Genomic DNA, 22,125 nt, shown 5'->3' with positions numbered 1-22,125 from the left:
TGGGCGTGTAGAAGGTCAGGCGGTTGTTGAGGTACTTGGGGCCTTGGTCGTGGAGAGCCTTGTGTGCGTGGGTGAGGAGTCTGAACGTGATCCTCTTGCTGACGGGGAGCCAGTGCAGGTCTCTCAGGTGGCCGGAGATGTGGCTGTGTCGGGGGATGTACAGGATGAGTCGTGCGGAGGCGTTCTGGATGCGTTGGAGTCTTTTCTGGAGTTTGGCTGTGGTTCCGGCATAGAGGGAGTTTCCGTAGTCCAGTCGGCTGGTGACGAGTGCCTCGGTGACCGTCTTCCTGGTTTCGGTGGGGATCCATCGGAAGATCTTTCGGAGCGTGCGCAGGGTGTTTAAGCACGATGATGAGACGGCGTTGACTTGTCTGGTCATCGAGAGGGAGGAGTCCAGGATGAAGCCCAGGTTACGTGCGTGGTCCGATGACTTGGGTGCGGTGCGCAGGGCCGGAGGCCACCAGGAGTGGTCCCAGGCGGAGGGCGATGACCCTAGGATGAGCACTTCCGTCTTGTCGGAGTTCAGTTTCAGGCGGCTGTTCTTCATCCACTCGGCGACGTCTCTCATCCCTTCGTGTAGGCTAGTTCTGGCGGTGGCTGGGTCGTTGGTGAGGGAGAGGATCAGCTGGGTGTCGTCGGCGTAGGAGATGATGTGGAGGTTGTGTTGGCGTGCGATGGCTGCGAGGGGGCTCATGTAGACATTGAAGAGGGTGGGGCCGAGTGATGATCCCTGTGGTACGCCGCAGATGACTTCTGTGGCCTCGGATCTGAACGGGGGGAGGCGGACTCTCTGGGTTCTTCCGGCGAGGAACGAGATGATCCACTCAAGTGCCTTCTCTTGGATTCCGATATTGCTGAGGCGTTGCACTAGGGTGCGGTGGAAGACAGTATTGAACGCTGCGGAGAGGTCCAGGAGGATGAGGGCCGCTGTTTCCCCGTTGTCGAGCAGGGACCTGATGTCGTCAGTGGCTGCGATAGGGCGGTCTCGGTGCTGTGGTTGGCCCGGAAGCCAGACTGCGAGTGTTCGAGGATTCCATTCGTCTTGAGGAAGGCGGCCATCTGTCTGTTGACGGTCTTCTCGATGATTTTGGCCGGAAAAGGGAGGAGTGAGATGGGGCGGAAGTTCTTGAGGTCGGTGGGGTCCGCTGTTGGTTTTTTCAGGAGGGCGCTGAGCTCGGCGTGCTTCCAGCTTTCCGGGAAGGTGGCGGTGTTGAAGGAGGCGTTGATGACGTCCCGGAGTTGGGGTGAGATGATGGAGTCGGCCTTGTTGAAGACGTGGTGGGGGCAGGGGTCGGTTGGGGGATCCGGAGTGGATGGTGTTCATCGTGCGGGTGGTGTCTTCAGTGCTGACCGGAGTCCAGGCGCAGAGAGTGGTGGTGGGGGGCGTTGGTTCGGTGGTTGGGAGCGTGTTTGGTGCGCCGAAGCTGTTGTGTATTTCGGCGATCTTGCGGTGGAAGAACGAGGCGAGTGAGTCGCAGAGTCTTGCGAGGGAGCGATGTCGTTTCCGGCGCAGGGGTTGGAGAGCTCTTTGGCGATGCTGAAGAGTTCCTTGCTGTTGTGGGCGTTGTTGTCCAGTCGTTCTTTGAATGCTGTCTTCTTGGTGGTGCAGATCAGCTGGTGGTGTTTGCGGGTGGCGTGCTTCAGGGCAGTCATGTTGTCTGTGGTCTGGTCTTTGCGTCAGGCTTTCTCGAGGGTGCGGCAGTTCTTCTTGGAGTCCTTAAGTTTGTCGGTGAACCAAGAGGCTTTCTTGCTGTAGTGTCCGCTGGGAGGGGTCTTCAGTGGTGCGAGGTCGTCTGCGCAGTTGGTGATCCACTGTTTGAGGTTGTTGGCTGCTTCGTTGGGGTCCATTGTGCTGGCGGGAGGATTCTGGCTGAGGGAGGTGGTGAGCTGGTCGGCGGTGATCTTGTTCCAGTTCCTGCAAGGAATCTGTTGCGGGTGGTGGTGGGCCGTGGTTCTTCTGAAGCTGAAGTGGACGCAGCTGTGGTCAGTCCAATGAAGTCCGGTGGAATGGCTGAAGGAGATATACTTGCTGGAGGAGAAGACTGGGTCAAGCGTGTGGCCGGCGTAGTGGGTGGGGGTGTTCACCAGTTGCTTGAGTCCGAGGGTGGCGAGGTTGTCCAGCAGGTTGGTGGTGTTGTTGTCCTTGTTGTTCTCCAGGTGGAAGTTGAGGTCTCCTAGGAGGATGTAGTCAATGGAGGGGAGGGCGTGCAAGCTGACGAAGTCTGTGATGTCTTCGCTGAATTGTGTGCGTGGTCCCGGGGGTCTGTAGATGAGGGTGCCTCGGAGGGTGGTCTTGGGGTCGGTGTGTATCTGGAAGTGGTGGTGGTCGGCGGTGAAAGAGTTGTCGGAGCTGGTCGTGATGCGGATGGTGTTCTTGTGTATGATGGCGATGCCTCCTCCCGTCTGGTTGGCGCGGTCCCTCCAGGTGATCTTGTATCCGTCCGGGATGGCGATGGAGATGTCGGGCGCTGAGGAGGCGTTCATCCAGGTTTCAGTGAGGAAGGCGACGTCTGGCGATGTTGTGTCGTGCAGGTTCCAGAGCTCGACGGCTTGTCTGTGGACGGAGCGGGTGTTGAGCAGGATGCACTTGAGGTGGTTGCTGCTGGTGCTCGGCTTGGCGGGTGCGGTGCAGGTCCGGGGGCAGGTGAACTTGCAGGCTTGGCAGGTGAAGGGTCCGTGGGTGCGTTTCGGGGTGGCTCGGTAGCAGGCGGGGTTCCATCCGGCATTGAGTGCGTGGAGGGTTGTGGCGTCGTAAGTTCGTCGGGTGCGCTGGCACCAGGGGACCAGGGGTTCTGGCGCTGGGAGCGGTCCGGGCGCAGACGGGCATGCCTTTGGCGCACAATCGGCGCACCCGCTGCGCGTACGCGCGGTCTCCATTTAAGGCGAAGTGGGAAGGAGGAGCAGCTGGGAGCGGGGAGGACACAGAAAGAAAAGGGGGCGGACCGCGAGGTCACGGTGGCGGGGAGCGGAGGGGGGGGACACACCAGGGGAGCAACGTGCATGAGAAACAGAGATACAGTCTAAAAACACAGCACACAATCAGAGGCACAGGGGGGAAAAAAACGGAGGTACAGACCAAAACCAATTCACACAATCAGGGCACAGGAGGGCAAGAACGGAGTCACGAGCAGCAACGAGGGGGCACAGATCGCCTACAGCAGGGGTCCGTGCGGCGTGGGGATGTCCTGAGGTCAGGTCACACTCACCTGCGCCGCGCGGTCTCCATTTAAGGCCAAGTGGGAGGGAGGAGCAGCTGGGAGGCGGCAGCAGGGAGGACACAGAAAGAAAAGGGGGCGGGCCGCGATGTCACGGAGGCGGGAAGCGGGGAGCGGAGGGGGGGGGGGGACACACACACCAAGGGAGCAACGTGCAAGAGAAACAGAGATACAGTCTAAAAACAAAGCACACAATCAGAGGCACAGGGGGGGAAAAAAACGGAGATACAGACCAAAACCAAATCACACAATCAGGGCACAGGAGAGCAAGAACGGAGTCACGAGCAGCAATGAGGGGGCACAGATCGCCTACAGCAGGAGGGCAGTGCGGCGTGGGGATGTCCTGAGGTCAGGTCACACTCACCTGCGCCGCGCGGACTCCATTTAAGGCCAAGTGGGAGGGAGGAGCAGCTGGGAGGCGGGAGCGAGGAGGACACAGAAAGAAAAGGGGGCGGGGCCGCGATGTCACTGCGGCGGGGAGCGGGGGAGGGGGGACACACTAGGGGAGCAACGTGCAAGAGAAACAGAGATACAGTCTAAAAACAAAGCACACAATCAGAAGCACAGGGGGGGAAAAAACGGAGATACAGGCCAAAACCAAATCACACAATCAGGGCACAGGAGGGCAAGAACGGAGTCACGAGCAGCAACGAGGGGGCACAGATCGCCTACAGCAGGAGGGCCGTGTGGGTGTCCTGAGGTCAGGTACTCCTGTTAATACAACCACGTAGGGGCTTGCTTCGGGAGGTAAATTTGCAGTATGCTTTCTCAGCGCTACACCAAACGTTAAATCCCCTCTAAGTGCACCATCTGGATTATTCCCGATTTTTTGAAACCCCTCTGTGGATTTACCTCCAACAGGTGATTTAACCAAGGGGGTCGGTACTACTGAGTTTGTGACAGTATGATTCATTGTTTGGGCAGAAGTCTATGTATTACTTGACTTTTGTACCACCGAGTTAGTTGTTTTCGTTGTTACACATTGTGGTACCTTTTTTCCTTTCATCGCCTCTGTCCAACCCTTAGAGTTTACTTCTAAACAGGAGAGGAGTTGTTCAATCCTTTTAAGCCTATTTTCCAGCGGGGCGAGGGAAGCTTTAAGCAAAGCCCCGATTTTTATCAACAATGTATCAGCAGTCTCATCTCCTATTTCCATGGTTTCTATCCTCGCCGCAGGTGCTAGTCCTTCAATCTGTATGGCTGGTGGGAGAGGAATATCCAGTGCCACAGTGTCTTTCTGCTGTTGGGGTGTGACCATGCTACTCATGCCCTTAGCTACTTTTACTTTTCTTCCTCCCCCTATAGTTGTATTTACCCTTTTTCTTTTGGGTTTAGCTCCCTCCTTCCTCTCACGTAGTTGTATTTTTACTATTTTTAAGTCCTCCCTCCCATTAACATCTATGTTGTCCCCTGTTGTTTGAGACAAGTTTAAGTCAGTAATCGATTGGATGTCAGACTGATCTATTGGAGTGGGGGAACTATATACCTGTGCCTGGATTTCTATGATATTATCTCCATGGGGGCTTTCGGGGGTACGGGCGTTCGCAAGATGGCCTATGGATGATCTTTTTGCCATGGTCAAATCTTGTGAAACCCTGCGATCCATCAATGTAATTCCCTGATGTACAGAGTTGGCCCTCATTATAAAATTATCTAGTGTTCCAGTTAAGAGGGATCCCCCTGCCACATTTTTATTCCTACCACCACGTGTAGACATAACAAGGGATCTATAACAACCAGGACTTACTAAACAATTGATAGATACAACAAGTTCCTCGAGACAAAGAACCAAGGGAGTGAGCCCAGTCCAGTCTCTTTTGGGCTCGAACGGGATACAACGGGCCCGGGCTTTGCCCTGGCTGGTCCTGGGGCGTCCCGCGATGCGCGGGAAGAGCCTTGTTTAAAAGGGGGCGGGTAGGCGGGCTGATTAGGGTAAGAGGCACCAGCTGACACAACAGGGAATGCTTGTCCTCGCAGTCCCCTACACCCGCTACTCTCCGGTAATAACGTGGGTCAGTCACTAGTTCAACGCCAGCATCAGGGGCCACACAAGAAAGGCAGCGAAGTTCTGGAATCTTCACAATTCTCCAGGAAAACACAAGGAAGGGCTTGAGATGTTAAATAGGCTGCGAGCGGCAGGCGGGCTGATTAGGGGAAGAGGCACCAGCTGACAGCAACAGGGAATGCTGGTCCTCGCAGTCCCCTACACCCGCTACTCTCCGGTGATAACATGGATCAGTCACTAGTTTTACGCAGGCATCAGGGGCCACACAAGAAAGGCAGCGAAGTTCTGGAATCTCCACAATCCTCCAGGGAAACACAAGGAAGGGCTAGAGCAGCGAACGGCACCCAGATCTGGGTTTAATCCATTGTTATTTTGTTCACCAAGCCACCCCAGTTCAGACATGGCCAAATGCAAAACAGTCTTGATCCTGTGCCTCATGGGAACAGTCCAGCCCGAACTGCGAAGCCATGTCTTCCCTGGACCGGAATCAATCAACCTAGGACCGGTTTCTGGCTATCAGCTGTCTTCAGCCAGGATAGCTTGACTCCAGTGGCGTAGTGAGCACGGGACCCACGTCTGGGCATACCCTTCCCACACAAGATGATGGACGGGCAGGAGATCTTGTAGCCCGATGGAATAGCTGTGGCGATGGCGGAAGTGTCAGGAAGAGGATGTCCAGGGAGTGCATTTCGATGATGTCCCAAATCTCCGTGGAGTGTTTGCTGAGAGATCTGGTGTTGAGGAGCATGCATGACAGATGGGAAGAGGCATGTGTGGTAAGTTGGTGAATGTGAAAATACAGTGAATACATGAGAAAGGTTCCTACCATGGAACGAGACAAGGAATGGAAGCAGCTGTTGTGGCAGCACCTGGTGTGGAGTGCATGTAGAAGGGAGTCTGTGTAGCTGCGGCATTCAGTCGTATCAGGGTCCGTGGCACTGGTTGCGCTCCAGGCACGGACGGGGGTAGAGGGGCTTGGACAACCATTACGTAGGTCCTGGGAGGGGATGTTGGGAGCGTGGAAGGTAGGGCAGAAGGGCGGGACGCAGGAGGTGGAAGAAGGCACAAGGGAGATGCAGGTAAGGCGCGGGGAGAAGGGGGAGAAGGGAACCCCCCAAGGTTTCGCACCTCCAATCTCCCCCTGCTCCTGGAGAGGTGGAAAGCACAGAGGGAACCAGAGGAGCAAAGGAAGAGTCGGCAGAAAGAGAAAATTGGCATAAAGAAAGTGTGGAGAGTGGAAAACGGGCACAGAGAGAGGAGAGGGGAAAACGGGCACAGAGAAGCACAAAGAGAGTGGAGAATTGAAAACAAGCACAAGGAAGAAGGCTGAAGAGTGGGAGACAGTGCGAGTAAAAAAAGGACAAAGAGAAGAGCATAGTACTGACAGAGGAGAGGAAGGAGCAGAGAGCGATAGAGTAGCGCAAGAATGAAGCGAGGCATCAAAGCAGTGACGATGGGACCGAAATGGCCTTAGACTGGTCAGAGGACCAGTCCGGCTAAATGGAAGCTCGGGTCTTGGCACCCGCTCAATGGGGTCATGTAGCGGCTGGCATTAAGTGGGTCCTGCACAGACCGAGAAGAGAAAATGGGCACAAAGAGAGAGTAGAAAAAGGGAACAGAGAGGAAACGAGCATTTACAATGCAATGGTTTCGCCTTTGGAAAAGTTAGAGCAATTGGCATTGTAAATGACAACATTTGCATTTATGTGTTGGTTTTGAAAACAGATAAATAAATGGCATTGTCATTTACATTGCCATTAGCTTAATCTCTCGCAAATGTGAGACCTATTGAACCCTACGGACGAGCTCAGCAGACAGCAATTACTACCACACACACACCCAGAGCCTCCCCCCCTCCACACACACACCCAGAGTCCCCCACACACACACACACCCAGAGCCCCCCCCACACACACACACACACCCAGAGCCCCACACACACCCACCCAGAGCCATATATATATATATATGTAAAAGTAATTATCCAAATATCAGCTGGCTCTTCAGTTACAAAGTTTCTGTGAGCTCAGATGACTTGCTCATTGAACTGTGGCATAGAGTCCAAGAGCTGCTAGTCTGACCATACTATCTACTGTCCATTTACCACTCCATCAAATGAACAGCTTCCAAACCTTAACCCAGAACCGTAACCTCATGTTCCCCTACTAGCAGTGCCAAAAAAACTAAAGCCCCGGTCACAACAGTTACCAGTTGACCAAACATGGTCATTGTCTTAACTTCCCTCATGTCAACAACCACATGAGAAATATGAGAAACATTTGAATACTTGCTAGCTGTTGTATCCTTTCTGGCTATTTCTGGATAAAAATCTAATTTACTCAAACTGTTCGGAGGGAGTTTGCTTTAAAAACAGATCTCTAAACCCCTCCTCTCTGCAGTCCTGCTTCCATACATACTGTGCACCCATGCTCAGCCCCCCCCTCCTCTCTCTGCAGTCCTGCTTCCATACATACTGTGCACCCATGCTCAGCCCCCCTCCTCTCTCTGCAGTCCTGCTTCCATACATACTGTGCACCCATGCTCACCCCCCTCCTCTCTCTGCAGTCCTGCTTCCATACATACTGTGCACCCATGCTCACCCCCCCTCCTCTCTCTGCAGTCCTGCTTCCATACATTCTGTGCACCCATGCTCAGCCCCCCTCCTCTCTGCAGTCCTGCTTCCATACATACTGTGCACCTATCCTCACCTCCCCCTCCTCCTCTCTGCAGTCCATACATACTGTGCACCCATGCTCAGCCCCCTCCTCTCTCTGCAGTCCTGCTTCCATACATACTGTGCACCCATTCTCAGCCCCTCCCCTACTCTCTCTGCAGTCCTGCTTCCATACATATTGTGCACCCATGCTCAGCCCCTCCCTCCTCTCTCTGCAGTCCTGCTTCCATACATACTGTGCACCCATGCTCAGCCCCTCCCTCCTCTCTCTGCAGTCCTGCGTCCATGCATGCTGCGTACACATGCCGCCGGGCCCCCCTCCCCGCCGTCCTACTTCACATGCTGTGCACACATTCTCGCCTCTCTATCCCCGGTGCTCCAGTTTTAGACTCCTTGAATATTTGCCACGTGCAGCCCCGAGAGGGGGGGAGGTGGGGAGGGACTCTGCATCCACGTCAGCTCGGAGCCCCGGGGGTGGAACCACACACAGGCGCGAGGCGGGCAGGTTCATGTGCGGGCTGCAGTCCCGGGGGAGGGGGCGGGAGGGGAGATGGCACAGGGCACCGGTGTCTGCCAGCTTAAGGCACCAGGCTTTGGCACGCATATTTACAAGGGCGGCCGGAGGGATCCCGCCCCTGCGGAACGGGTACAGGTTTAAAGCCTTGCAAGTGGAAGCACTAGAAGTGCACAGCGCTTCGAGGCAGGGATGGGTTCAGTTCAGCATGTGCCGTGAACGGCACTGAGGACAAGTCTGGGCAAGACACATACCTCAGCCTGAGAAAGGGGGGTGGGGGCGGGGTAATCTACACCAACTAGATCCGGAGACAGTCAAACATCCATGGGGAATTAAAGAGTAACGACTGCTCTCCTTCCGTTTATGCACTACAAACAGCACCGTGAGACCCGTTTCATGGCGCTCGACAAATTATGTCATTACTGTAGCGCAAGTGCACCCTGCTAAGGGTGGGTGGGGGGCAGCGCTGCACGGTGGGCCCGGAGCACCGGATGCCTGAAGAGATCAGGAGAGGGGCATTAATTCAACCCCCACCGAAATGCTGTCTGTTGAAAATACTCTGGAACCCAGGTGTGAGATAAGCATACTATACTGGTGCACACAGCTATGGAGTGAAGAGCACCAAAGACAGCCCCCCCCCAGGGACATTCGATCTATAGTAAACACGGCGTGATGTGCGAGGGCGCGGCGCTTTACAGGCAAGAACCGCAAACAAATAAAAGTACGTTATTTATAAACCAGCACATCCACCCGAGGGCGTCTAGGCACTAGAAGTCCTAGATGCAGAAAAAGAGGAGGGGGGTTAAAAGGAGGAGTTCTTTAGGCCTCTCTGGGAGAGCACGTAGTCGTCAGAAGAGAAAAGATCCAGAGAAAGGCAATAACAATAATAAAACAAGCATTTGAAAGTGGTGCGGGAACGGGCACACAGAGAGCGGGAGGGGGGCAGGGGCGGGAACGGGCACACGGAGAGCAGGAGGGGGGGCAGTGGCGGGAACGGGCACACGGAGAGCGGGGAACGGGATAAAAACACAATTTTAAAAAAAATGCTGCTTACCTGAGCATTGAGCAGGGGAAACAGTGGTCGACGGGCCCCGGCGCCATCTTCGGCGGAATGAGAAAACACGCCCTGACAGAAAAAAAAAAAAAAAAACACGCACACCGCCGAGATGACGCGCACAGAGGGGCGGAGAGGGAAAAAAAAAAAAAAAAAAAAAAAAAAAAAAAAAATCGCTGGAACGCCCCCGAATCTGGTCCGGCCTTGACGGACAGATCCGGCTCCCAATGGCTAGCCGCCATTTATGAAGCTAGCCAATGGGAGCCGGGGGACGTTCCTGTAGCCCTTATAGTAAACAATAGATTTCGCCTGCGCAGAGCGCAGCCTTCGGCGAGGAGAAACCTAAAAACAGAATGGAGAACAGGCACAGGAACAAAGACAGAAGAGAAAAAGTGAGAAAGAGAAGGGAACAGGAGTGAAGGGCAAGAGGAAGGAGCTGAGAGTGAGAGAGAAGGAGGAGCGCAAGAACAAAGCAGGGCCTCAACTGCAAGCCCAGGTCCAAAAGGACCTTAGAAAAGTCAGAGGACCAGTCCAGCCCAGTCCAGGGGGAGCTGGGGCGTAGGCACCAGTTATAATAAATTGATCCAACAGTAAATGCACGTTATTGAATCTTTCATGCGTGAGTATTTCTACAGGGCACTACCAAGAACGATATAGATACCCTGAATTCAATCTATACACTTTACAGAACAGCCATTGCTGTTCCTTACCTTGGTTCCCCATGGTGGGTGCCGCTGTATGGTATGTTTCACAATCCACGTAAAAGGTGCCCTGTTTTTCAGCTCCAAGTAGTTCCAACTTTCTGGTAAGGATCTCCACGGTCTGTTGAACACTCTTCCCCTCAGCTACAGGCATCTGACAAACACTGGCACAATAACAACATTTTATAAAAACTGAGGTCCTTATGGACAAAAAACCTCATTATAGAGATCATGCACGTTGATGACAACATAAACACGTCACTTATACCCCGTGCTCATTTAGTACGACTAAGGATCCAATTTACAAACGTTCTTCGGTGTTATAATCCAGTCTTAAGACTGGAAGCATAGGACTGATTATCAAAGGGTTTGTACTGTATAAAACAACATGTGCTACTAAAAGGTGGCCCAAACAACAGGCTTCAATGACACTCACAAGGTTTTAAGTTAAGAATAATGAAGCAAAGCCATTTGTAGCAAACTCACTTGTACAATAAGGCCAGAACATCATCCATGTGCTCATTTCGGAGAGTACCTTTAAGTAACGACTCAGACATTTCTCTGTGACACCTCATTTGGTCATCCCTTATGGACTGCTTTATAACTCTGTTGTAGAGAGCCTTTTCTCAGTGACTGGAGCGGTAACAAAGAGTTGATTGGTGATCAACTAATAGCTCAGTTTGACGAGTCTCCTGGTCACTGGGTGGGCCTTGTGGCTGCAGGAGGAAGCACGGCAGGTGTGGGTACTTTACCTTTCTTAGGTCTGCCCTACCACTCATTTGACACCTTTTTTGATGTCTCCCTCTTCCTTACAACGGCTTGTAGGGTCTACTCCAGATTCACTTGGTCAAAAGTATTAGACAAAATATGTCAGACTCTGCAGAGACAGAAAAAGATCATACTGGTATGAGAGTGAGGGATACCTGGTCAAATGTGAGGCCTTTCCCTGGGGTCCCAGGGCAGTCATGGTTATCGTAATTCACCACTGGTATTCTAAAACCACAATATTGTTACCATCAAACAAGATCAGCTACTCTGTGTAGCAGCGCCAACCATCATTGCTTACTACAAGAAATAGTGTGCGAATAGGAAGCCAGAAAAAACCTAAAACGTCAGATAGCAGTTCTTACTTTGGCAAATCAAAACCTAGAGAGTCCAGCACCTTGAGGACCAGAGGTACAACCCCACAAGAATTTCACTTTATGCTAGATGCTCTAGTTTTACTTAATATTGGGCCCTATGCATACCAAATGTTATCCCATTGAGGGACTTTCATGGGAAATCAGTCTAGCTGGAAGTGTTAGTGTGAGTCAGACAGTATGATCAAAGTTCGAAAGGTCTGGCTCTCAGTGAGCTAAAAGAAAGATGGATTCAACCCAGATCTGTGCCTGGCTGAACTGTTCCCATGAGGAAAAGGGTCAAGACTGATTTGCATTTGGCTGGGTCTGAACTGGGGTGGCGTAGTGAGCTAAAGAATGATTTATTTTTTATTTTTAAAAGACCTTTATTGTGCACATAAACAAAGAATACACAGTTGTACATGTCGCGTAGCCTGCTGTCCGCAAGTGCCGGCATCAAAGATAAACATTGAGATGCAATACTGGTAGTGTAACACAGCCAATGGCAACCCGGGGGTCCAGCGGCGTGATGTAGGATGGGTACGGAGAAATAATTCAGTGTACAGTGCCGTAACTGTGAGGTCTACAGGTTTTGTAATTTTTTGTCGTCGGGTTGATCATATCATCGTCTATCCACCATCTGCACTGTAGGAGCTGCAGTTCAAGTCCACAACACAATCTAACAGCAGCAGCAATTATCAGGTAACGTATGGACTGAGAGGAAAGGTATCAAAGTTCTTGTGCCTGTGATGCCACCATGTGCCAAAGTGCATTGTTGGCAGGCTGTGTCAGTGATCAAGAAGTATCTGTTTATCTTAGCAGGCGTGAGGTAGGCTCGGTGTAAGATATAGAATTGGATACATTTGAAACGGGGTTACGCTGGATGTTAGTCGGTCCATTCAGTATCATTGCCCATTCCTTATCAGTCCAATCCCTCCCTCTATCGGTCGCCCACTTTTCCCTGAGTGGCAGCGTGGAAGGTTGCATGTGTATCAGCAGGTCCTGTGCCAGCCAGTGTATAATATGCGAGCCGTTACCCATGACATGCAGATACTGCATGAAGTAGTGCATCGGCAGCTCCTCCGATATGTTACCCCAGGAGGTGGTCAGTGTGTGGATAAGGGATGCGTGCAATAGAAATTGTCCCGCGGGGAGGTCTGTGCTAGTGGCGAGATCCGCAAAAGTGAGTAGCGTGCCATCTGCATAGAGATCGCCAAGGGATTCTATTCCAGCACGTGTCTAACTGACCAAAAGAGCTTCCGACAGCACCCCCGCAGTTTCGGGAGTGCCCAGGAGAGGAATTACCGGGGCATACGGCTTCGTACTGCGGGTGCGCCGTAGGCATCGCAGAAAGCATCTGCGTGCCACCGCCAGGTGTAATTGTGTAGGGCTGGGGGAGCGGGTCATAGGGTGGAACAGTGTGCATATTTGCGTTTGGGTCCAGACAGTAATGTCTGAAGCGGTATCCCCCAGGTTTTTGCCGCAGAGCCATCCCGACACCCATTGCAGCTGCGCTGCCAAGTAGCATAGTTCCATATTGGGAACCGCCAAGCCTCCCGATTCGGTGGTCATGTACAATTTAGCCAGCGCTACTAGAGGCCGACCAGTGTTCCAGACAAGGCTGCGAAGTAAGACTTCCAGTTCTCGAAACACTTTGTTGGGTACATACGTCGGGACGTTGGCGAAGTAGTACAATAGTCTTGGCAAGACTATCATTTTGGTCAGTGCCACTCGGCTAGGCACATTCAGGGGCAGGGTTCGCCAAAAGCCAATTTGGGCTCGGATGGAGGCAATCGCCCGTAACAGGTTCCCCTCTAGGATGTCTGCCGGGGCCCTGTAGATATGGATACCCAAATATCGGAATGTGGTGGGGTACCATTGCAGCCTCTCTCCGCCGATGTGGATGTCGGTTTCTGGGGAGTCCGGCCTGAAGGAGTAGGCTCCCGACTTGGATCAGTTGACTCGTAGCCCTGACATATCCTCGAAGGTTCGAAAAACATCCGTAAGTGACTCCGGGACATTGGTTAGATCTTTGACATATAGTAACAGGTCGTCAGCATAAAGCAAGACCACATGTAGCCCATCTGCCATCGGGATTCCCCATTCCTGTCCCTGGGCTCTGAGGATCGTGGCCAGGGGCTCCATGGCCAATGAGAAAAGCAAGGGCGACAGGGGGCAGCCCTGCCTGGTGCCTCTCCGCACATGAATGACGTCCGACATCAATCGCCCCGTGCGGACTCTGACCGAGGGTCTGCAGTACAGCAGGTTGACCATAGTCTCATATCTGTCTCCCAGGTTGTATTTTTTCATTATCGCCCACGGAATCGAACGCCTTCTCGAGGTCCAATATCAGGCACCCCGCTCGTGGCCAGTGTCGAACAGCATATTCTTGCACCCGGAACAGGCGACGAATATTGTAAGATGTGTGGCGCGCCGGTACAAAGCCGTTCTGGTCATGGTGTACCAAGAGTGGCACCAGGGGGACCAGTCTCCGAGCCAGGGTAGAGGCCAGTATTTTATAATCAGTATTTATGAGTGCTAATGGTCGGTATGAACCCACTCGCTTGGCATCTCCGCCAGGCTTGGGAATGGAGATCAGATTTGCCTCGTTTAGTGTGGGTGGGAGAGAGGAGTCTTCTGTAGCCGCGTTGTACATCTTCAGGAGTTCCGGGATGAGAATGTCCGAGCCAGCCTTGTAAAACTCGGCCGGTAGTCCATCTGGGCCAGGGGATTTACCGTTTGACAGATTAAATATGGCTTCCCGTAGCTCCTCTGGTTCGAGCAAAGCCTCAAGATCATCCTGTGGTGCAACTGTAAGTTGCGGCATCTGGAGGGGGGAGAGGTATTCCGCCACATCAGGGTTGGGATTGCGAAGTCGGGAGCGATACAAGGCACCATAATGAGACGAGAACGCCTCGTGTATGAGGCACTGGGAGTATACTAGCCCCTGTCCGTCAACATGAAGCGCCGCCATCGGGGCCACTCGGTCAACCTGTGAAACCAGCCAGGCCAATAATTTACCGGGCCTATCGCTTAGGTGGTGGGTCCGTGCTGAGTGTGCAGCATAGTTGAGGCTGCGCAGTCGCTCCAAAGGTGCGCGTGTTCCGTATGGGCCTCCGTCAGCGGGTCAACCGCACCATCAACCGCTTCCTGTTCCAGATCTAGCAAGTCAATTTCTTGTCTTGTTAAGTCGCCCTCCAACTGTCGTCTCATGTGTCCCTGTGTTCCCAGACAATGTCCCCGAATCACTACTTTAAAGGCGTCCCACTCGACCAGGGGTGAGGATGCCGTGCCAGAGTTCTCTTCAAAATATTGGGCAGTTTGCATGAGGAGAGAGTCGCGGAAAGCCGCATCTAGTAGTAGCGCCGGTTGTAATCGCCAGGTGGGAATGGGCGGGTGAGGGCGTGCCCAGGTGATGGTCAGGAAGTGTGGGTTGTGGTCAGTGTGTGTGCATCCCATGTATCGCGCATCTGCAACAAGCGGGAGTAGCTCAGCAGATACCATAAATCTATCCAAACGCACGTGTAGGCTATGCGCACCTGAGTAGTAGGAGTATACTCGTGTCGCAGGGTTGTGTGATCGCCAGGCGTCGTGTAGATCCCACTGTGTGGCCCATCCAAGCAGTGCCTTCGTGGCTCCATGTGTTGGTGCACTAGGTGGGGGTGGGAAGGAGCGGTCTAGTGTTGTGTCTAACACGCAGTTATAGTCACCCCCTAGTATCCACGGGACCGCGTGCCAGGTCGCCATTGTAGTGGAGAGGTGTGCCAGGAAGCCACCCTGTTCTGTGTTTGGGGAGTAGAGGGAGACCAGTACCACCTGTTGCCCATCTAGCCTACCCTGTGCCACCACAAACCTGCCTTCAGAGTCTATGAGTGTGTCTGTGACCGCCCAAGGGGTCCCAGGTCGGACCCACACTAGGGCACCGCGTGCGAATGAAGAGTAATCTGTAGCATAGAGTTGCCCACGCCACCTGCGATGTAATGCCTGTGCCTCTGCCCTGTTCAGATGCGTCTCCTGAAGTAGCGCTATACTTATCTTGTGGCGTTTCAAATAAGAGTAAATCTGATATCGCCTAGCTGGTGTGTGCATGCCCCTGACATTCCAGGTACACATTCGGATTTCAGCCATAGTCAATGTTCATGAAGGTGTCACTCCCATCCGTCAGGTTTTGTCCCTCAGATCCAGCTTCCCTCCAGCTTCTCAACCCCACCCCCGCCCTCACACCACGCCCAGCAGTAAGCACATCATCCAATAATCCCCCTTGGTGCAGAAGGGTAGGGAGGAAGGGGGACACAAAAAGCCAAAAAAAGGCAACATTGTAATTAATACCAAAAGGTCGGCTGCAGAACATGTCGCCGTCCAAAAACTCTAATGAGCTAAAGTAAACTATACAGTTCTAGGGGGTGGTAGGTGGCTGTTGCAACAACAGTCTTGGTGTTGGTGTAGCTGAAGAGTAACACGCCTCCTCTCCCGGGCCAGTAAAGGGTCGCCGTGCCTGTCTGGTAGACCCATTAGTCCACCCGCCCTGAGTGTTTCAAGGAATGTTCCCCGCCACCAGAGAAAAGGAGAAGGGCCTTCACAGGGTCCCTGTCGCCGGAAATGTCAGCATCCAGGTCCCCAGCAGATATGTGGCCGCCGCCAAGGTGCTGCACTGTTCAGGGTGGCAGGCAAAGCCGTGTGTGTATGAAAAGAGAGTGTTACTCACTGCGTCCTGATTGTGTTCAATTCTTCAGGGCAGGGAGATCCCCGCAACAGTCAGAGCTGTAGTTTGCTCATCTCAGGGCAAGTCAGTGTGACAACCATGTAGCCATACCAGCCACACATCATGGAAAAAAGGAAAAGTTCTCATCCCTCTCAGCCGAGAAGGTCCACCGTCTGCGGGGTGACAACAGGGAGATCCGCTGAGTGCTGGGAATCCGGTAGGCCATAGATCGCTTCATTGTCGCTCTGGAATGTGATCGGGCTGGCATTTGGAGCCGAGGATGGGGCCGGGGAGCTACTGATCTCTGTAACTTTGCGAAGTGCATCTTGTTGTTCCTGTCGGATTAGGTCCGTGGGCGGAGAGCGGTGTGGTGTTTACTGGGCGCGGGTAGGTGTGGGTGTTCTGCGCCTGCGGCGTAGACGCGGCCCGCCGCACGTGAGAAAGTGGTGGTCCCATGTGCCCTCCTGGGCGCCTCGGTTACCCCTCCATCAAGCCAGGCTTCCACCTCCTCCGGGCTGGTGAAAAAGTGCGTTTTGTCTTGCGCCACCACCCTCAGTTTCGTTGGGAAGAGCAGCGGGTATTTGAGGTCTGCCTGTCGCAGTCGTCTTTTCACTGCTAGAAAGGAGTGGCGTTGCCGTTGTACCTGCACGGTGTAATCTGGGAAGAACATCACCGTGGCGTTGTCTATCCGGATGTCATCAAGTTTCCTAGCTTCCCGCAGTATATTGTCGCGGTCTCTGTAGTTCAGGATTCGAAATATGAGTGGCCTGGGGTTGGAGCCCGGGGGAGGGGCCTTGTGGGTACCCGGGGAGCGCGTTCCACCACAAAGTGAGGTGACAGTGTGTCTTCCGGTAGCAGGTCGCGCAGACAGTCTTCCACTCGCCGGGTGGCATCAGCCCCTTACTATTTCTCCAAGATGCCGACGAGGCGAATGTTGTTTCTCCGTGCCCGTCCTTCCGCATCCTCCGCCCGTTCTTCCAAAAATTCCACTCTATTGAGCAGATCCCGGATGTGTTTGTCCGCTTGGTCCACCGTGGGTTTCAGCTCTGCCACCGCCCCCTCCAAGGTGGTAGTGCGCTCCTGGAGTTTCTTGTGATCGGTCCTGAGGTGAGTCAGGTCGATCGCCACACTGTCTACTTTGGTTTCAAGAGAGGCGCGGGTTTGTTGCATAGATTCCTCCAGTCACTCCATGACGGCTAGCACATTATCTAACTTGGACGTCACCATCTCTGCATCCATCTTGGACGTCGTCTTGGAAAGTTTCCCTTTTGGTGTCGCGCCTCCGGTGCCGGTCCGCGTCTTCACCCCTCCAGACATGAGCCAGGTGTGGCAGTTGCTCCCGGCCTATCCGCGAGCGGGTCAGCTCAAGCGTGTGGCGGGTCAGATATCCAGAACTCAGTTCAGGCGCGCAAGAGCATGTATGCACCTGTGTTAAGCAGATGCAAGGCAGTGGGTCCAATCGCAAAGGGCACAGCGGAGGGTGCAGGTAGGCAGGGCAGGCGGCGAGGGCACCCTCCAAGTGCGTGCGTAGACGTGCCGGCTTGTGTGTGAGGCGGGTCAATCGGCTCCTCCCGCAGCGCTCATAGAGTAGGTTGCCATGTAGCGTAGGGCTGGCGCAGTATCACTTAGCGGCCACTTCAGCACAGTAACTCCCAGATCTGTAGCCAAAGTAGTGGGATCAGGATATAGAGGATTGCTCGTCTTCAGTGAGGGTGGTTCTAGGTCATCGCCAGAAGTTCCTGTCTGCCAGCTGTCAAGTGCGTCTCTCTCTTGGGCAGCTCGAGGCGCCGCGCCGCCGCAGGCGCGGGGGCAGTGACAGTGTCGGCAGTTCGAGGCGCAGCCCCACTCACGCCCCGGGTTTCCGTGCCATGTGTTGTGCTCTTCGTCGCGTCCCCGCAGTAGTCCAGGTGGGGGGAGGGAGGGGGTGCGTGACGTTCTCCCTCTGATGCGGTGCGAGTCAAGCAGAATACCCCAGTAGTGGCCAGGTGGTCCGGGCGAGGCCCTGTACCGTTTTCCAGGGGTGAGACGTTATGGCTGTCGGAGGTCTGCTGAGGGGGGGGGGGTCGCCTCCCAGACCCTGCCCCCGGGTCTTGCAGGAGCTCGCAAGAGAGCGAGCAGGCCGCGCCTCTAAGCCCAGAGACAGGCCCTTAGCTGTGGTGTGTGTGTGGGGGGGGGGGGGGCCGTTGCCGGATCCAGTTTGCGCCCCCCCGGAGCCACTCACCGGTGATATCCGGGCAATGCCTTGGCGCAGTCGCTGCTCGTCCCCAGGGCCGGTTCCAGTCTCCTCCCGCGCCGCGTCGCCAGGCCTCTCCAGCGGTGGCCCCGCTCGTGACCACAGCCTCTCTCCGCTCTGCGCAGGTGGGGCCGCAGTCGGGGAGGGTCCGATTGTCAGCCAAGGTCTGGCCAGCCGTTCGGTCAGCTCCGTGGATGTCCTTTGCAGGTTGCGCGGGATCCGGTCGAGCTTTGTGTAGGCCTTGGGGTCAGGCCTAGCTGCAGCGCCGGATCCCCGGCCTCGCGTGATGAGGGTCCCCAGGGATGTCGCGGCACCGCGTGCCGGCGCGGGACTCGGCGTCCGATCAGCCCCACAAGAGGTCGGTGGGTGGGGGTTCAAGGTTGGTCCGCCAGCAGTTTATGGCAAGATCAGGAGAATTAGCGCAGAGGAGCGGCCCGGGAGAGGGGAGCTCAGGCAGGAGCTCTACCCGTACACGTCTTTCCCCATCGCGCTCCAAGCCACGCCCTGAGCTAAAGAATAATGATTGATTAAACCTAGATCTGTGACTGGGAATAAGTGTCTGAAAAGTTTCAACCCTACGTCCAACATCTCCTTGTGTTTGCTTTGTTCGCCGTATGTTTGCAGGGTATGTCCAGACATGGGTCCCTTGCTCACTTTGCCCCTGGATTCAAGCTAGCCTGGCTGATAAGGGGTTGTACTCCGAAACTGGTCCCAGGATGCTTGTTTACGGTCCAGGGAAGACCTGGCTTGGCAGTTCGGGCTGGACTGTTCCCATGAGGAACAGGGGCAAGGCTGATTTGCAGATGGCTGGGTCTGAACTGGGGGTGGTGAAGTGAGCTAAAGAACGATGATGGATTCAACCCAGAACTTTGACTGGGAGCGACTGTCTGAAAGGTTTCAGTGCTCCGTCTATCACCTCCTTGCGTTTGCTTTGTTCCCACTAGGCAATAGTTGAATTTGTGGATAGTCTTTTTTATTCAATGACTTTGAAATTAATCTCTGTGAATCTTCTCTAACCCTAGAAACCCAAAATAATCTACTAATCAAATTAAGAGCACATCTCTACAATGTTTTAGAAGTGCTTTCAGGGACTGTTTTTGGTGGTATCAGGGTAGGAGTGAGAAGGTGTCCAGTGAAGAAACAGTTACTACAGTCCAGTGGCTGGTGGCTCTGGGTTGGTAACAGTGGCTGGCAAAGGTTCCAGTATACCATAGGTGTTTCTTAACAGATTTTCAAGAGGTATGCAAGTCAGAAACCCCCAGCTGCAGTTATGATTTTACACTAGTGGGACATCCATGGGTTAGGAGTACACACAACGGGTGGCGGATGGTTCAATGGTCTGCTGGCTACTGGCCAGGACAAAGGGGTGTTACTCTGGGCATCAAAACACAATGTCTCCAGAGCTGCTATACCTAGGTCGATGATTCTAGTGGTTCTGGAATAAGGATGACCTACTACAGACAACGAAATGGGACCCCAGGTCACACCTATCTTCACCTGGTAGCCAGGGTTCGTGAGCTCTTCTAATCTTACCGTAGCCTATTCTCAGTGTGATGTCTACCTGTCGAGGGTATGCTCCTGTTATGCCGTTCCAGAGACATGCTTACGCTGGCTCAGGTAGATGTAGAATGGATCCAGACAGGGGCCACTTGCATGGAGTTGACTGTCAAGAACAGGAAAGGGGTGGGTTTTGCAATGGAAGAGGAACTCTGCTACATCAAAATGGAGACCTGGCTACCGCCTTAATTCGCCTGTCATTTTGGGAAGGGGGACAAGTGATGTGTACATGTTGGCTTGCACATCCAAATGGTAACATTAGCACTGCACAATGGAGATCACCATTTTGTGAAGAACAAACAGATGAAGCCCAATGGACTCCTCCACTCAACATTAAATCCCCAGAGTAAACACACACACAACTCAACACTGCATCCTTAATGCAAGTCCTAGACACAATGGAGGTAAACGATACCTTTCATGGAAGATTTTAAAAAACGTAACACCTATACCTGGTCAGCAGCCAATCCATAGAGATTCAGGTTACAAGGTATGTATTCCTAACTATGAATCAAACTGACACCACTGTCAATTGCCAGGTAGCATAGCGGATGGAACAGTAGACGCCCTTGCAGAAAGGTGCGCACTTTGGGTGCCTATTATCCAAGCTGGTGAACAAGAGACCCTGTACATGCCTGCCAGATTGTCACAGAAGGAAACATTCACAGGCTGGGTAGTGTGAAAAGTTCACTCACAGAATGAATATACTCTTCCTTTCATAATTCACAATACGGGCATGAATGTTTAAATGTGAACTGTCCAGAATAATGTAGTAAAGGCACTAGCTCCTGCTTTGGGAAAATGGCTGAGATTACAGTTCCACCCAACACTTAAAGCTCTTTGGTTTGAAGGCTACTCTAGATTTTTTTTTAATTAATGAATGCCATTTGTTTAATCAGAGAGAATCCAGGAAATGAAGCAATCTTTTGACAAATTGAAAACACAGGTGATGGACCTTTGGGGTATAAGCCTTCTTGCTCTCGACGAAAGAGGCCACCAAAAGACTGTAATTACTGACATGTAACTAAGCACAAAGAACTATGGGCCATATGTATCAACAAACCCTTTTGCGATTCCTAAATTTTTAAGGAATCGCTATTTAGGAATCGCAAAATGGTATGTATTTAGAAAATCGCTATTTTTTAGCGATTCCTTAATCTTCCTTATTTGCGAATTCGCATTTTGCAAATTCGCAATTAAGGAATAATTCCCAATGCATTCCTATCGGCCAGGAGGCACATAGGAATGATTGCGAAATAATTCTCAAATTGCGATTTCGCAATTTGCTAATCGCAATTTGAGAATTATTTCAAGGGTGCAGGGGTGTCTCAAAGACACCCTGCTGCACCCCTAAATGTACATGTGTGTGCATATGGTGCACATACATCCCTATGGGCATGTGTGTGCATCACATGCCACCTTCAAAAATGCCAAATTGTGCATTTTTAGAAGAATTCGAAAGTTACCATCAACTACAAGTTGGTGGTAATTTGCGAATTCTTAACCATAATTCGCAACACAAAAATGCTACATACATAGCATTTAAGGAATCGCAAAATTGCGATTCCAAATGCTATGGCAAAATAAGGAATCACAAAACTTTGCTATTCCTTATTTTGCGAATGTTTCATACATCCTAAAACATGCAAAAAGGCCGTTTGCGATTCGCAAAGGCCGAAATTCTGCGAATTTCGGCCTTTGCGAATCACAAAAGGCTTGTTACATATGGCCCTATGACTGATGAATGACGGATCCAAAGCAAATTTAGAATATTGGGAAAATAGGAGTCATAACAACAACCTTAGATTTATCAGAACTCCTGAGGGCTCAATTGTGATACAGCACCCAAAGCATTTCCTCATCACTTTGCTGAAATACATCATCCTCAAATCAGACAAAATTCTGACAGACAAATGCAGGTGGCCCATTGATTCCACTCTTTTACAATAGAAAATGTAAATGTTAGTGTTAGCAGGTTTGAATCTCTTCCACTTATGACAGAATATTTTCTCCTTAGTGAGGAAAGTAGTTTAATAAAAAGCCAAGGAGCTCTCTTAGTTTATCAGATCTGATATCTCAGGAGAGAGATGGAAGAGACTGGGCGAAAGGCTGAAGAGGATAGGGCAGTGTATGGATTCTGTTAATGCACTACAAGTCACAGCCAATATCGAATTTGTAAGCAAATTCAAAGTTATGTTAAGAAATCAGATGAGCCTGTTATCAGTTGAGAATGTGATAGAATTATCTTCACTGAAAATGAATAGGAACTGTTAGATTTGGCTGGCTTTTCTATATTGCTGATAAGAGGTCTGGAGCCAAGTTGAAGGAGTCTGGGAGGATCCCTCCTGGAGT

The 22,125-nt window shown here is 52.5% G+C and overlaps 1 protein-coding gene across 1 annotated transcript in view; it reads right to left on the bottom strand.

Annotated features, from left to right (window-relative positions):
• The window catches only part of MED20 (mediator complex subunit 20), a 44,361-nt gene that overhangs the window by 13,660 nt on the left and 8,576 nt on the right, over positions 1–22,125 (bottom strand). Inside the window, exon 2 of the mRNA XM_086923523.1 lies at positions 10,173–10,327. Coding sequence (XP_086779649.1) covers positions 10,173–10,327 — 155 coding nt within the window. The remainder of the gene's footprint in view (positions 1–10,172; positions 10,328–22,125) is intronic.

Source organism: Lissotriton vulgaris, chromosome 5 (assembly GCF_964263255.1).
Source record: "Lissotriton vulgaris chromosome 5, aLisVul1.2, whole genome shotgun sequence".
Lineage (NCBI taxonomy): Eukaryota > Metazoa > Chordata > Amphibia > Caudata > Salamandridae > Lissotriton > Lissotriton vulgaris.
This window is presented reverse-complemented; position numbering and strand designations above follow the sequence as displayed.